Source organism: Opisthorchis viverrini, assembly GCF_000715545.1.
Source record: "Opisthorchis viverrini unplaced genomic scaffold opera_v5_449, whole genome shotgun sequence".
Classification (NCBI taxonomy): domain Eukaryota; kingdom Metazoa; phylum Platyhelminthes; class Trematoda; order Opisthorchiida; family Opisthorchiidae; genus Opisthorchis; species Opisthorchis viverrini.
This window is the reverse complement of record NW_008752109.1, coordinates 247,597-261,685: the sequence shown is the minus strand read 5'-3', so window position 1 is coordinate 261,685 and position 14,089 is coordinate 247,597. Positions and strand designations below refer to the sequence as shown.

Sequence of the window (14,089 nt, the reverse complement as noted above, 5' to 3'; positions counted from 1 at the left end):
CTAGGGTGACTGCGACGTTCAGTTGGTTCGTGTGGTCACGTGGCGATAGTCTGTAATTTGTATTGAGCCCTGTCTCGGTCTCCATGCCAGGCTTGGTACTTCCGTGACCCAAGGGAGGGAGAGTAACTTGTTGGTGTTTCACCCAAATCATCCCTAAAATTGCTCTGAAAGGGCATTGTGGTGGACAAATATAGGAGCCATGTTGCTTCTTCACTTAGCTCCTCCGTGTTTGGTCCGCTTTATACTGCGAGCTGGATATCACATACTTCAAACGAATGCATGCAAAGCACAAGTATGTAAGAAGATCGAATGTTTTTGGTGTTTCAATCTGACAGTCTGTCAACTTCGCAGTTTGACAACTGACCCGGGAATGCAGTTCAAGATCTTATATTAGTATTATTGCAAGTTTGTTTGCAATCCTATTATTTGAACGTGACGCGATTCTCTCAGCGCAACGCGCGTAAGCAAACCAGAAAGACAATTGAGGCATGCAGTATTCAGGGCCATTTTAGAGGGGTAATAAGCTAAAAAGTTGGTTGCTACCGGGGTTGTGGCAATGATTTCTTTTCACTGGACGTTTCTTATAGATTTTGCAGTCCGACGAGGTGCCATTATTGAAGGAGTGATCGCCATCTGAAGCTCCAAGAGGGGAAAAGTATCAGAAATCATTTTTGTGAGACCGAGATCTTTTCCCCTATTAAGTAAATGCCAGTCTGTCAAAATCTGTCATCTACTGCAGGTTCCTTGTTGCTGCGTTATACCCGTTCCTAGTTTAATGTTGTCACTTGATCATTATACGATTCCGGCAACGTGCACCTGGACAAGTTCCTGTGTTCTTACGTTGGCGTAATGTGTGCTAGAAAAGTATCTCTCTGGTATCGTACGTGAACTATTCACAGTCACGTACAATAAGGTGTAATCGCACATAACCAAGATGATGTGCAGAATATGTTGCTTACGTTGTTCATTAAAAGTCCTCCATCTTCATCTTATTCCGATCTTTTCATCCGATTGTCTACAGACTACATGTCATGCAGCTGCCAAACATGCTTACTGAACTGGACCTATCATTCCATTTTGTCATGGCGATAGGTCCTGCAAAATAAGCATTCACGAACATCTCTTGCCGTAAGGCTTTGGGTCACTGGTGTTGTGAGTCCGTTGAGGATTTTCCTCTCATGTCATGGCCACTGTTGCTGCACTTACAAAACCCTACCATATAATATATTTGATCTCGTGTTTGATTCTCTTTTCAGTGCAGTCTTGGAGATTAGTTGTGGAAACCACGATCTAAACATCGCTGTTGGGTGCTTACGAAAATACACCATGACAACCAGAAAAGAATACTCTCTTAGGAATACACCAATACATCCATTTGTCTTTCGGCAACGAAAGGAGAAGCTTGACTGGAGGCGGCTTGGTAAGTGCAAAATTTGGAAGTCATAAACCACCTATCCTTCAGCTTCAATTGATGTGAATCAGGTGATCAACGAGATGGATGTCGGAACATTACAGGATGTTCTGTCATCAGTAGCATTCTGTGACATAACTTGTGAAGTGGTGAGTTACACCAAAATAAATCCTACCGTGCTACTACCACCAGACTGTACTGTGGGCGAATGCAGAAATCTCGAGATAAAACTTATGTTCCTCATTGTTCAAGTGAAGATAGTTACGCATGATAAAATTTGAAAGAAACTCAGACATTCATCTGTTTGCTGGTCATTTCTGAGTTTCACTCACTATGATATCACATATCATGCCCCTAACCGTGTAAATTGTTGGTAAATATACTTGCACAGTTAGATTTTATCGGACGCGATGCTTCAAATTCAGATAAGGCCAGTTAATAAAATTAAAACGGATTGCTTAGTTTTTTCCAGAGGAAACCGTGGGAAGTGCTAAATCTCCACGCCTACGTCGTTTGTGCCGTGCAAAGCAAAGTGAACCCAAATTATAATTTCACTCGGACAAGCAAAGCAAATACATGGGTTCATTATCGTCACCCACGGTCTACCGATGTGGCCGCCTGTATAGCAAGGTTTGATTTTTCGTTCTTTAACACGCGATAAAGATGTGATGACTTGCTCAGTATACTACTGAAGACAAAGCCCACTGCTTTCTGGCTTTTGATATTTTCCTCACTCAGTTTCCTTGTTGAATTCGTTGCCATTACCGTAAAATAAAGTCGTCTTCATTTTACGCATTCACTTCATGAGGGTTCACCAAGAAAACATCAGATTGTGCAGAATGGTGAAATTAATATGTGACAGATATGAAAATTGTTGAAGAGCGCATAACTTGTACATGCTTCATCAGAGAGAAGCGCCCCAACTAATGCCTCTCTGTTGGAGACAACTGAGGTGGAAACGATTTCGATGTTCTGATACACACGCTGTGATCCGGAGAAGGTATAAAATCGGTTCTCGCCAGATAAACTAGAGGGGAAAGCAAACGGCGCTTTGTATATAGTTGGCTACGACTTTCCTCGGTGCAGACTTATGTGCGTTTCCCTGAGTAAAGTCACGGCGGGATCAGACGTTTTTATCTCTGGCTGCAAGTTTTCTAGCATGAACAAAAGCAATTAACAAGGGAGATATCCAAAAACAAATGCTGCTGGAATTGTGGACAACTTTAAAGTTAGTAGAAGTTGAAGGTCTAGCTTTTATAAAAGTGAAAGCCATTTCCAATCTGTATTGGAAAATTGGAGGGTTTGAATAGCGTTGTGACGAGACCATGGTAATTATTGGCATTCAACCTTATTAAATGATTCTATTGAAACCCTGGGGGTTTAGACAGTCCGAACAAGGATAATGAGGTAAGCAGTAATAAAAGAAATGGTAACACAGGGTGCAGATATCTCTCAATTACAATCACCTGACTAATGCTTGTTTCTTTCTGAAAACGTAATGGAGAACCACTGCCGTATTAAGCTGACCAGAATGTTCACCATTTTAGTTCAAACGAATATGGAGAGGTCCGACTGGCTCAGGATCCAACATAATGAGTTGCGAAGTAAGAAGCGACATAAGTCATAACGTTTAACCGAATCCAAATAAAATAATCTGCCAAGTAAAGAAGAGAACTCTGGTGCGGAAAACATAGGTCTCTGTTAATGAGCAATACTGCACAAAATCTTGATGTCAGCCGATACTGCGGTAAATGTATGGAGTCCGTTTTTTCTGGAGACAAGAATGTTTGGAAATTGTTTAATGACAAGTTGTAAAGCGCTGTCTTTACTTTTAAGAACCATTTTTAGTTGATTGGTATTAAAAAACTAAAATAAATTAAGAACTAATCTAGTAAACCAGGGAAAAACCATCTAAAAAGACAACTCAAATGGCATTTTTTGAAGTCCGCCTCAGTATGCCATACCTTCCAGCTGGCAATGGAATAAACGTCTCTGAAAGGCATTTTGAGGGGGGCAATGTATTTAGGTACCTTGTTTTTTGCTGATAGCTACCATACTTCATTCCGTATTTCAAAATCAACACAGAACTTTTCAGATGAGGAAAGCTTGTCATCCTTGCTTGAGATGTGGCTCTCCCCTAGTAGCACATGAGAAACTTGTTATTGTGTGGGGACTCACCTTAGAATATCTGATCGCAACTGAATGTGATAGAAGGCTTTCGCGCGCAATTTTGACGACACCTTAATGGATACTGTGACTGAGCAATCGTGGATATTTCACTCTTGTATCAGGTATAACCTTGTGAAGACGAACACCTGCCCGCGAATTAGAATGGTGATAACCAGAGACTCAACTGAATCTATGGCTTGTGTTATTCTTCCGCTAGATGCGGTGTATGAAGTTCACGTTATGTTTCTATTGAAATGGCACTTGAGTTGTCGACTGATTTTCCATGAATTGACACCAAACACAATGTTTTCATTATACTCATGCACAGAGTAATGTTAAGACTGAATTCGATTTGTTCGTATTCTCAACTGTTTGGTTTTCGAGTGCTCCACAAGCGATCGGCGCTGTTGTAAAGCCTCTGTTATGTCTCATTTCGTTTCTGCAGTACCGGTTCGCCACTATGCTTTCATCACACTTTTTGTCGTTACATGTGCATTCCTCTCTCCTCCTACACAGGACATACGTTATGTCGACGGTAACCTGATAAAACTGTTTCAGTTGGCACAACTGCTGGTGGAATACCTTTTGGTAAGTAACCCGTTATTGTTTTTCCATTAAACTGAATCATGGTTTATCGTCAGTTGCTGGTGCGTATGATTCGTGCTAGCAATGGAGTTTCAAACGTAAACTCCATTGACACCACCCTTCAGTTTCTTAGAAGGATCATTGGACCACTAAATGCTTGGCTGAAACTCAGAGAAAACCTACTTGCATAATACACAAGAATTTATTCACTGAATAATTCTTTGTCATCTTGTGTTTGAACACCTTTTCTCAATAGCAGGACGACTTATATCAGCGGTTGTCTTCTGAGGCATTGGACGTACTTCAGTCAGTCCTCAGGAGTGAACATGTTCACTTGTTCTTGAGTGGTAATTATGGTGCTTCCAGGACCTATTGGTAGTATGGTGATAATCCCCTTCTCCTGCATGCCAAATAAGCGGGTTTCAGGTACCCGTATGGTCGAGTTTGCCTATTGTCGCTGAGCTCTAGTAAGATCAAGAGAGAATCGAAGAAGACGAAATAATTGTGTCCTTTGATGTAACCTCACTGTTCACATTGGTTGATTTGAATGGAGCATGGACGACGGTGGCCGAACTCCTGGACAACCGCAGAAACATCAACGGAACGCTCGGAAAGAAGAAATATGTGAACTACTAGACCTGTGCTTGACAACCTACTTTGAGTTCAATGGTGAATATTACGAACAGATCAAAGGAGCGCCAATGGGGTCACCAATCTCTGGACTCATCGCGGAAACTGGAGCGAATCGTACTACCAGATATCAAACCGAAAATATGGGTACGATATGTGGACGGCACATTCGCTGGTGTAAAGAAAAATGAACTACTACGAGCGGAGGAACTGCTGAACAACGCGTTTCCCGACATCCAGTTCACAATGGAAACTAAGGAGAACAACAAATTGGCGTTCCTAGATGTGCTCGTAACAAGGACAACAAACGGCCAACTACAAACTGAAGTTTACGAGAAAGAAACGCATACGGACCAGATTCTGAATTACCACAGCAACCATCCGGACTGTCACAAGCGGAGCTGTATTCGAACTCTATTCAAGCGGATAGAGACACATTGCAACACAACAGAGGCGAAGAAAAAAGAAGAACGAAGACTCTTCGAGACATTCCGAAATAACGGCTACCCGAGGAATTTCATATGGAGGTGCTTACGAGACCAACATCGGGCTGATCCGTCAAAACAACCAGAACAGAGGAAGATTACGCTGCCGTATATCAGAAACGTGGCGATGATTGCACGACACCTACGACAACATGGAATTGCAGTCGCCTTTAAGCCTACAAACATGTTGAGAAGAGCCCTCTCGAAACCAAAGGGAAGTTTGGATGCTTTGAGGAAGACTAACGTGGTCTACAAACTTGAATGCAACGACTGCGACAAACATTATGTTGGCCAAACGGGAAGAAAACTTGCTACGAGAATACACGCACACAAGCTTGCCAGTAGAAGACATGACCCAATGTCACTCGTCTCAATCCACGAAGACAGAGAAGGACACACGTTCAATTGGGACAATGTTCAAATACTCGCTCACGCAAGCGCAAAGCGTGAGCGAGAATTTGCCGAGGCGTGGTACTCCACACAAAAATCGATCAATAAACACATCGACATTGACCCAGTCTATCAGCCGTTACGAGCGAAGTAGCCACACAGTCACGGGACTCGGAGCTAAGAAACCTAAGGGCAACCAACGGACTAATTGGGTCAAAGGAAGACAATCATGAAAACCAGAAGGCCAATCAAATGAGCAAAAACCACCCCACAAAGCAAGAAGGAAACGACCGAATCACAGCATGACAACCACATACAGAACTGCCGAATTGTATGCACCCAACGAACCAGACACAGGAGATTGAGACCACGCGAGATTCACAGGAGACCAATCAAACTGCACGACGACCGTTTCCAGAACTACCAGATACTGTTTAGAAGCTATATAATCACAGACAGAAGAGGAGGAATTCACCCACTCAACCCTGCACTGACGACGTCACCTCGATTGGTGATGAAACGTTTGCAATCCAACTGCCAAGCTCGGCGAACAGACCAACAACCAAACAGCGCACCCGAGCTACATACATTCCAGAACAGTCCAACAGAGCATTTTCTTTTTTTGCCATAAACTTAGTGGAAAAAATATGGAAGAACAGGACCATGATTGTTCAAGCGAGCGTAATTTGATGCTGGTTCGAGGAAGCTGACCACCTCTTATCGTCGAGAAAGATGTTTCAGTCGTTCGAGCCGTCTAACTCATCCTTGTTGACAGATTATAATCGTATTTCCCACTCATGTTCATATTTTTTAAACCGGTGACTTATCTGGACAATGTAAAATGCATAGTAGTAATTACTGTCGTGTTCGTGGATGCTGTTAATCGCGTGTTTGCGGTAGTTTATCTACCTTACTATTTAGGCATCACTGCAGCATTGGCTCTTCGAAAATACGTCCTGAGTTTTGTGCACTGAACGTTACGCGTGCAGCTTCTGAGGCTGCCATTCTTAACAGAGCACATGTCACTACATGCGTGAATGTCACCAGTTGCTTCACTAAGTGGTTACATTTTTTTCAGTGTGAACGTGAGTACACCTATACTTCAGTGATTACTTTGAGGCCAAATAGCAGGGAGTGATAGATGCGGAGTTTTTCGACGTCACTGTGCACAAATACGGCATTGAGTATGTGAACTGAACCACTTCAGCGTACATATCAGCTGGAGTCCAGTCTAACTTTTGCAGCTCCCAAAGGCGCCACGGCCGTGCAGCATGCATGGCAAAACACTTCGCTGATTTGTCGCCCCAATAGATCTGTTCTAATGCTTTCAAGTCCTACCCATAAAATGCAAGGCCAGTATCAGGTTGACAGTACAACCAATGTGACAGTATTTCAGATAGCAGTAGCATCGCATTCAGTGATGGCTACTTTTACTGACGAAGCCACATGTTTGTCCGCGTTTGTTCGAAAGAGAATCAATTGAGCAGAAAGGTTCTATAAGGTTATGGCTACAAAGAGGCTAAATCGTTCAGAAACTGAATTCCGGATTGAACGGAAATGATTTGGGTGCATGGTTCACGATAACATAAGCCATCCCAAAAACAAAGGGGACCTTGTTCTATTCTACCACTGCAACAGGCAGTAGTACAATGAGCTTCAGAAGAGATGGATAAATTGCGGGGTGATGAAGAAACACGTTGATATCTTTAGATTATCGGCTCCGCGGTGTTTGGCTGTTCTCATGAGGCGCTTTTTGGTGCCATCCAACGATTACCGTAGTGTGATTACTCTGGGTTCTATGTTGTAGGAAGCTTGCCGAAGAACTCAAGTTGATCTGTTCTCAAGGTGCAAGGGCCAAAGTTGACATGCACACGCAGCGGAAGTCTTTTATCAGGGTTTGACTGTGTGACATCTTACTTCGCCATATCACTGAGAAAGCATTCTTCTCCTAAGATTACTGGAAACTCTCGGACAACTCATGACCGGTCCCGTCCTATTTGGATCTCATCAAGTTTTGGTCCTTTTGAACGCCATATCGTACGTAGTTTGCGGAATGCGAGCATTCACAAATAGTTGTAGTGTTGACAAGATATTTAACTGAATTCTTCGTCCATAGATTCTTGAACTAATGTACTGCACAATGGCAGCCTCATGGTTCAGTTGGTACACTAATCAGGATATTATAGGTGAGAGATTCAGCTGAACCATTCGTTAATATCACCTTAAGTTGCAAATGACTTCATTTCGTCAACAGTCCTGGTGCTGTAGTTCAAGTATTATATATTAAGATGAGTGATGATATCGTACTCTGTAATCTGAGGCTTGGTGAGCTGAGACTTTGGAGAAGCACTGGCTTACGCAAATCTATAAATTTTCATTCTAATGGAACCATCGAGTTGTGCAACCGATTTTAAACTTTGCTTCGCTTCCAACATTAAGTTTTAATTTCATATTGGTTATAGCTTTTCAAGTGCGTACGCTATTCAAACAGACCACCAAAATAAAGTTGGCGTGCCTGCTTAATCGTGGAAGACGGGGATTGCAAGTGCACCTGCGTTGGGGCAGTGACATCTTCTCAGAAGAGCTTATTTATGAGAAATGCTTGTAGCTTTTAAGATTCGGTTTGCTAGAAATCATGTTTAGCAAACTCGACCACTTTGAAAACAGATGTACGTACTTGAGTTTATTCATGTACCTATTTGGTTGCTTAAGCTATAGAAAACCAAAACGCCAATTTTGCGCCTGGGTCCTTGGTGGGAGGGTAAGTCCCTTCCCAAAACCACAGTAGTAGTCTGTTTTGGGAGCTGAAATGTAGTCTTTCAAAAGGGACCGATTTCTAGCTGAACCTCACTCCTAACCGGAATGTGGTTATTCTTGGGTGAGCTTATTGGTTAAATCTGATAGCGGTTCAACTTAAGTTAAGTCTGCTGTCATCAGATGTCCAGAACACTTGCTTAACCTTGAAGCCCACAGAAAACGATGGAGCTTAACGAAAAATTTCAAGATAGGTTTTACAAATTGGCTACCATATCGTCTCAAATAAGCATGTATTAGTGCACAGGTGGCGATAGCCATTTTCAAGATAGGTTTACAAATTGGCTACCATATCGTCTCAAATAAGCATGTATTAGTGCACAGGTGGCGATAGCCATAATACAAATCAGAAGGTGAATGTGCACTAATAGAAGTTTTTTAGTGTGGTTGCGGCACGTATAAAAATGAATACAATGCGAAATGGGAGCAAGTCGTAAAGGGAACTTATCGGATGCGAGAGTCCCTTGGTGAAAGTCCGGACGGCGGTAACGTGTTTTCTCCGCAGTTTGGCTGCTACACGTGTTCCATGATTGTCCGTGGACTTGTGGAGAGGTTGACTTCCTGCTCCCTGCGCGCGCGCGAGTCTGTGCGTGTTGACTGTGTTGTCGCTTCCTATATATAGGAAAGTTTGATGTGTGTATAAAATATGAATCGTTCCGTGCGTACTAAACAGGAACTGACTTGTAGTCGGTCAAGGTTGCGGGTGGAACGGCGTTTGTCACGTGACTTGTGTGCTTGTGTAGCAGGTAAGTCGTGGGATCTAGTAAACACCCATGTACTGGACAAATTAAGTGAAGTTGGTTGAGGGGACATGGAAATGTCCGCTACAAATACTCCCCCTCCAGCGAAAGAGAAAAATAGTTGCGGGAGACATCCGACAGCATCGAGTGAGCATGGTCGAATCGGTAGTCCGAAGTGGGAAAGGTACCGATGTGTGAGTGAGTATAGCGAAGTATCTTTGAACGTTGACATTATAGACAAAGTCTTGTCCATGAACGTATATGTCTGTTCATATTCGCCATAAGAAACTTTGAATAAAGAGTTTCAGAGATGAGAGTCACGTCGGGGGTTGAAATGTAATGTAGACCATGAGAAAAGAAATTGCCAGAGCATTGCTGATGGAGCGAGCGGATGCAAGATGTAGTTCCAGAATGATGGAAGATGAACAGAGGCGGCGTTGATGTTGGGTGTCGGTGCAGTTGAAGGTGAGGGAATGACATGTGCAAGAGGATCTGACATGGTATTGTCACGTCGGGGGTTGAAATGTAATGTAGACCATGAGAAAAACTTGCCAGCACATTGCCGATGGAGCGAATGGATGCATGAAGTAGTTCCAGAATGATGGAAGATGGACAGACGCGGCATTGATATTTGTCTGAGGTAATGAGAGTTTTGGTGACTGAGCCGTAGGTGTGTCAGACATGAGTAGAAATATGAATATATGGGAGTCCAAATGAATAATTGTCAGGAGTTACGTGGGTTCACAAACGTCGGGCTCACCAATTATTAGTGCACAGGTGGCGATAGCCATAATACAAATCAGAAGGTGAATGTGCACTAATAGAAGTTTTTTAGTGTGGTTGCGACACGTATAAAAATGAATACAATGCGAAATGGGAGCAAGTCAATAAAGGAACTTATCGTATGTGAGAGTCCCTTGGTGAAAGTCCGGACGGCGGTAACGTGTTTTCTCCGCAGTTTGGCTGCTACACGTGTTCCATGATTGTCCGTGGACTTGTGGAGAGGTTGACGTCCTGCTCCCTGCGCGCGCGCGAGTCTGTGCGTGTTGACTGTGTTGTCGCTTCCTATATATAGGAAAGTTTGATGTGTGTATAAAATATGAATCGTTCCGTGCGTACTAAACAGGAACTGACTTGTAGTCGGTCAAGGTTGCGGGTGGAACGGCGTTTGTCACGTGACTTGTGTGCTTGTGTAGCAGGTAAGTCGTGGGATCTAGTAAACACCCATGTACTGGACAAATTAAGTGAAGTTGGTTGAGGGGACATGGAAATGTCCGCTACACATGCAACACTTTAATTACGGTATGCAGTCTCACATTTAGGCTTTCTAAAGTGATTTTGGGTCACTTGCTTGATGATTAGTATGCGAATTTGGATCACCTGCTGGTTTAGCTCAAGTGTTTCTCAAAAACTTTGGTCGCACTCATTCACACAAGGAATCCCCACATAGATACAAACTTAAGACAAATGACCTTTTCCCGGGACATGATTTTTTCATTTCCGCTCTATTCAAAGAAAAACACCCCTGAAAATAAGAGGCTAGATTTCCACATTTCCAAACAAGCTGATTCAACACTCAGAAGGACGATTCACAATGGAAATGCTTTAGGGAAATAATACTAGTAGGATGTCACGTTTTGGTGGTCAATATCTCAAACAAGCTTATGCACTAGACTGCCGTTTCCACGGGTTCTGTGAATAGATTTGACTTGGCTGGACTGCTAATTGGGTCAATTGCTGTACACACAAAACAATCATACTACAAATATTGGGGGGAATACACATGAAGTATGTAGTTTCCAGGTAACTCATCACTGCACAGAAAGCAATATATCCCATCATACGAACAGTAAAATATTTTAAAAATGCATGATGTAATCAGAATTCAGAACGTATGTGACAGGGTTGTTATCAGTCATCATTCTCACCAGAAATCCCTATGTACCCTCTGAATATGAACCCCTGCGGATACTTGATCCTACAAAATATGCAACTGTAGTTGCAGCTAAATCTGAATTGTTATAACCAACACATGTACCTCGAGAGATATTTTTGTAATGGAAAGGACGTGTTGTTTTTCTACTAACGCCACTATTTGCTTTTAAAAAACTTGAAGGTTTGCAGTCTCATTCTCACGAAAGTGCTTTTTCGTGAAAAAGTGAATAAGCGCTGAGGATGAAATGATGAAGTAATGTAATAAATTGCTTTTGAAAGTTCATACTATCTAATTCGCTCAGTAAATTGGCCGCTGATTTGATTTATTCTGGTACTGACTTGGCTCAAACAAACTTATTGCTGATAATTAAATGGTCGTTGGTCTCGTGTATTTTTGGCCGCACGTAAATTTCCAGAAAGTGCAAATTTGAATTGGTCTGTATTCCCAGATCAAAAAGGGATGGGTTTGGAGTATTTGGCTCATAAAGATTTTGATGCAGGAAAGCCCCACTGGACATCAACTGTTCAGCCAACTTTCACTACTGGCGGAGTACGGATGACACTCACCATCACCATGGAAAGGTGGATCTAAACAGCATCATGTGAGTAAACATCAGAAGTAGGTGAAAACTATTTATTATGAAGGGTGGTAAATGTTTCGACAGTGAAATGGTGAAGATTTAAGTACAAACAAATTAACAGGCTGAAGATTTCAAATAGAGCACAGAAGTAGCAAGTGTTGCTGTTTTCGATGCCTTTGGGCTGGCCAGCACTCGTAAACCAAATATAACAGTGCCATAAATTGATGGGATCTCATGATGTCAAGATCTAATTCGGTTAAAAATGGAGAACATAGTCTATGGTGGACTAGTGTCCAACGAAATAACAGTGTGGGTACTTGTGTGTGTTTGTGACGCCATCGTTATCGATCGTAAGAGAAGGCAGTCATCCAAAAGGATCAGAAAACACCTGTAAACCCATACTACAACGGGATTTGCCAAACACACCTGATGGGTACTACCAACCACATGCTCGCGCTTTAAAAATAATGGATAGGGTTTTATCAAATCAATTCAGAAAAAGTGACACTCACAATCCATCTATGTGCATCCAGACCACTCTGACTAATGGCTCTTGTGACACGAACATACACAAGTACTCATACCGTCGTTTCATTGGACACTGGTCCACCCTAAACCGTATCTCTTCCATTTTCGGCAGAGTGCTATCTTGGTATTATTGAATCCCATCAATTTCTAGCACTATTATATTTGGCCTGCGGGTACTGCCCCATCCATGCCACTGAAAACATCAAACATCCGTGTTGCATATAACCAAATTGGAAACTTTTCCCACCCAAAATTTTCGGAGATGATGATATGCATATAAAGATGGTTTAGTTTGGGCCTTCGCATTATTCTAAATGTTAGTTATTATTCTTGCTATTTTGCATTTTATTATTAGTAATAGGATACATCATGTCTGGTTCCGCTGACATGAAGTGGCATTTGTCATTTCTATCCCTATTTCAGCACTCACAAAGCTATCTCATATCCAGTGTGAATTCGCTCAAAGAAGAAAACGCATCGCTTCAGAAGGTATGTATACACTTTTTCATTAGTCTGGACGGGATATTCCGCGTGCTTTTATGTTTTTCATTCCTATAAAGTCAGAACATAGTCGGATTCAGTCAGATTCAACCACCGCACTAGTCGCATTACAGTCTGCCGGGAACTAACATACATCACAGCAGTTGAGTATATGTATTGTGCAAAGGTCCCTCTGCATAAAGTCTTCTTCAAATGCCAACATTTTAATTATTCGGCCATTTGTATCATTGTAAAATGTGAACAAAGTAGAAGAAACTGTTTACTTGTTTAGGATCATACTTCCCTCAAAATTGTCTTTTTACGTAGAAGGTCTTTCTTAACCAAGTTTGTTCCTGCCACGCCCACTCTTAGCTATTGTGGAGGATGGTTGTAACTGAGGTAGCGCAGATGGTCGTTGGTTTGTTCGTTGATCAGGGCAATCAGGTTGCGGACGTTTCATCACCAATCAGGGTGACATCATCAGTGCGTTGTTAGGGGACGTAGTGGAGTGGGGTGTGGTGGTACAAAAAACCATCATTCCAAGGCTATGGATTGGATAAGTTGGCAACACTTGTGACGTATTTAAAAGAGATGAAGCATACAATGCGTATGTGAAGCCCAAAGAGCTGTTTGAACTGCCATTGAATTATGAAGGAATAACCGACCACCACTCTTGGGCGTTTTAGTGAAAGGAGAGTAGACGATACTTGCAAAACCTGCGTATGCCGGAGACGCTAAGGATCACTTACCGAGCCACAACAGCAAACATCCCAAGGGACAAAAGAAGAGCTGCATTTAAATCCTGTTCAAAAGGTTGAGCATTCATTGGAGCCCCAGAAAGCTAAGGAAAAATTAAGAAGGCCATCTGTTCAGAGTATTCTAGACCAATGGATATCCAAGGAATTTTATTAAGAGAAGCTTGAAAAAGATACCTTAGCAGCAGTAAGAGCAGGAACAAATAACCAGGTAGATATTTTTAAGCTACATCAAGAATATATCTGAACACATACCTGAAATCGGAATCCTTTTAGCTAAAAAACCGGGTTCCATACTTTTTCTTCCCACTCTCCCCACCCCATTAATAACTCTCTCCTTGTAGGCCCAACACTTAGGACTGATGACTCCGTTCGTCATACATCGGTTTTGCGTGCAGCATCTGCTCGCCACATGGTGCCAACATCTTCAGGAATCTCCAAATCAGTCCTCAAGCCTCGACACCTAGTCTATCTGGCCGCGTTCAATGTCCACACTCTGAAGCAAGCAGGACAGCAAGCTGCTCTTGCACTCACACTGGACTCGCTTGGCATTGATGTGTGCTGTGTCTCAGAAACGAGAATTCAA

General features: G+C 42.4%; 1 protein-coding gene across 1 annotated transcript in view; it reads left to right on the top strand.

The window, feature by feature from the left end:
• Nucleotides 1-4,831: 4,831 nt before the first annotated feature.
• Nucleotides 4,832-14,089, top strand: part of T265_15354 (hypothetical protein) — a gene marked incomplete at both ends in the record, with an annotated part of 16,072 nt that continues 6,814 nt past the window's right edge. The window contains one exon of the mRNA XM_009177706.1: nt 4,832-5,820. Coding sequence (XP_009175970.1) covers nt 4,832-5,820 — 989 coding nt within the window. The remainder of the gene's footprint in view (nt 5,821-14,089) is intronic.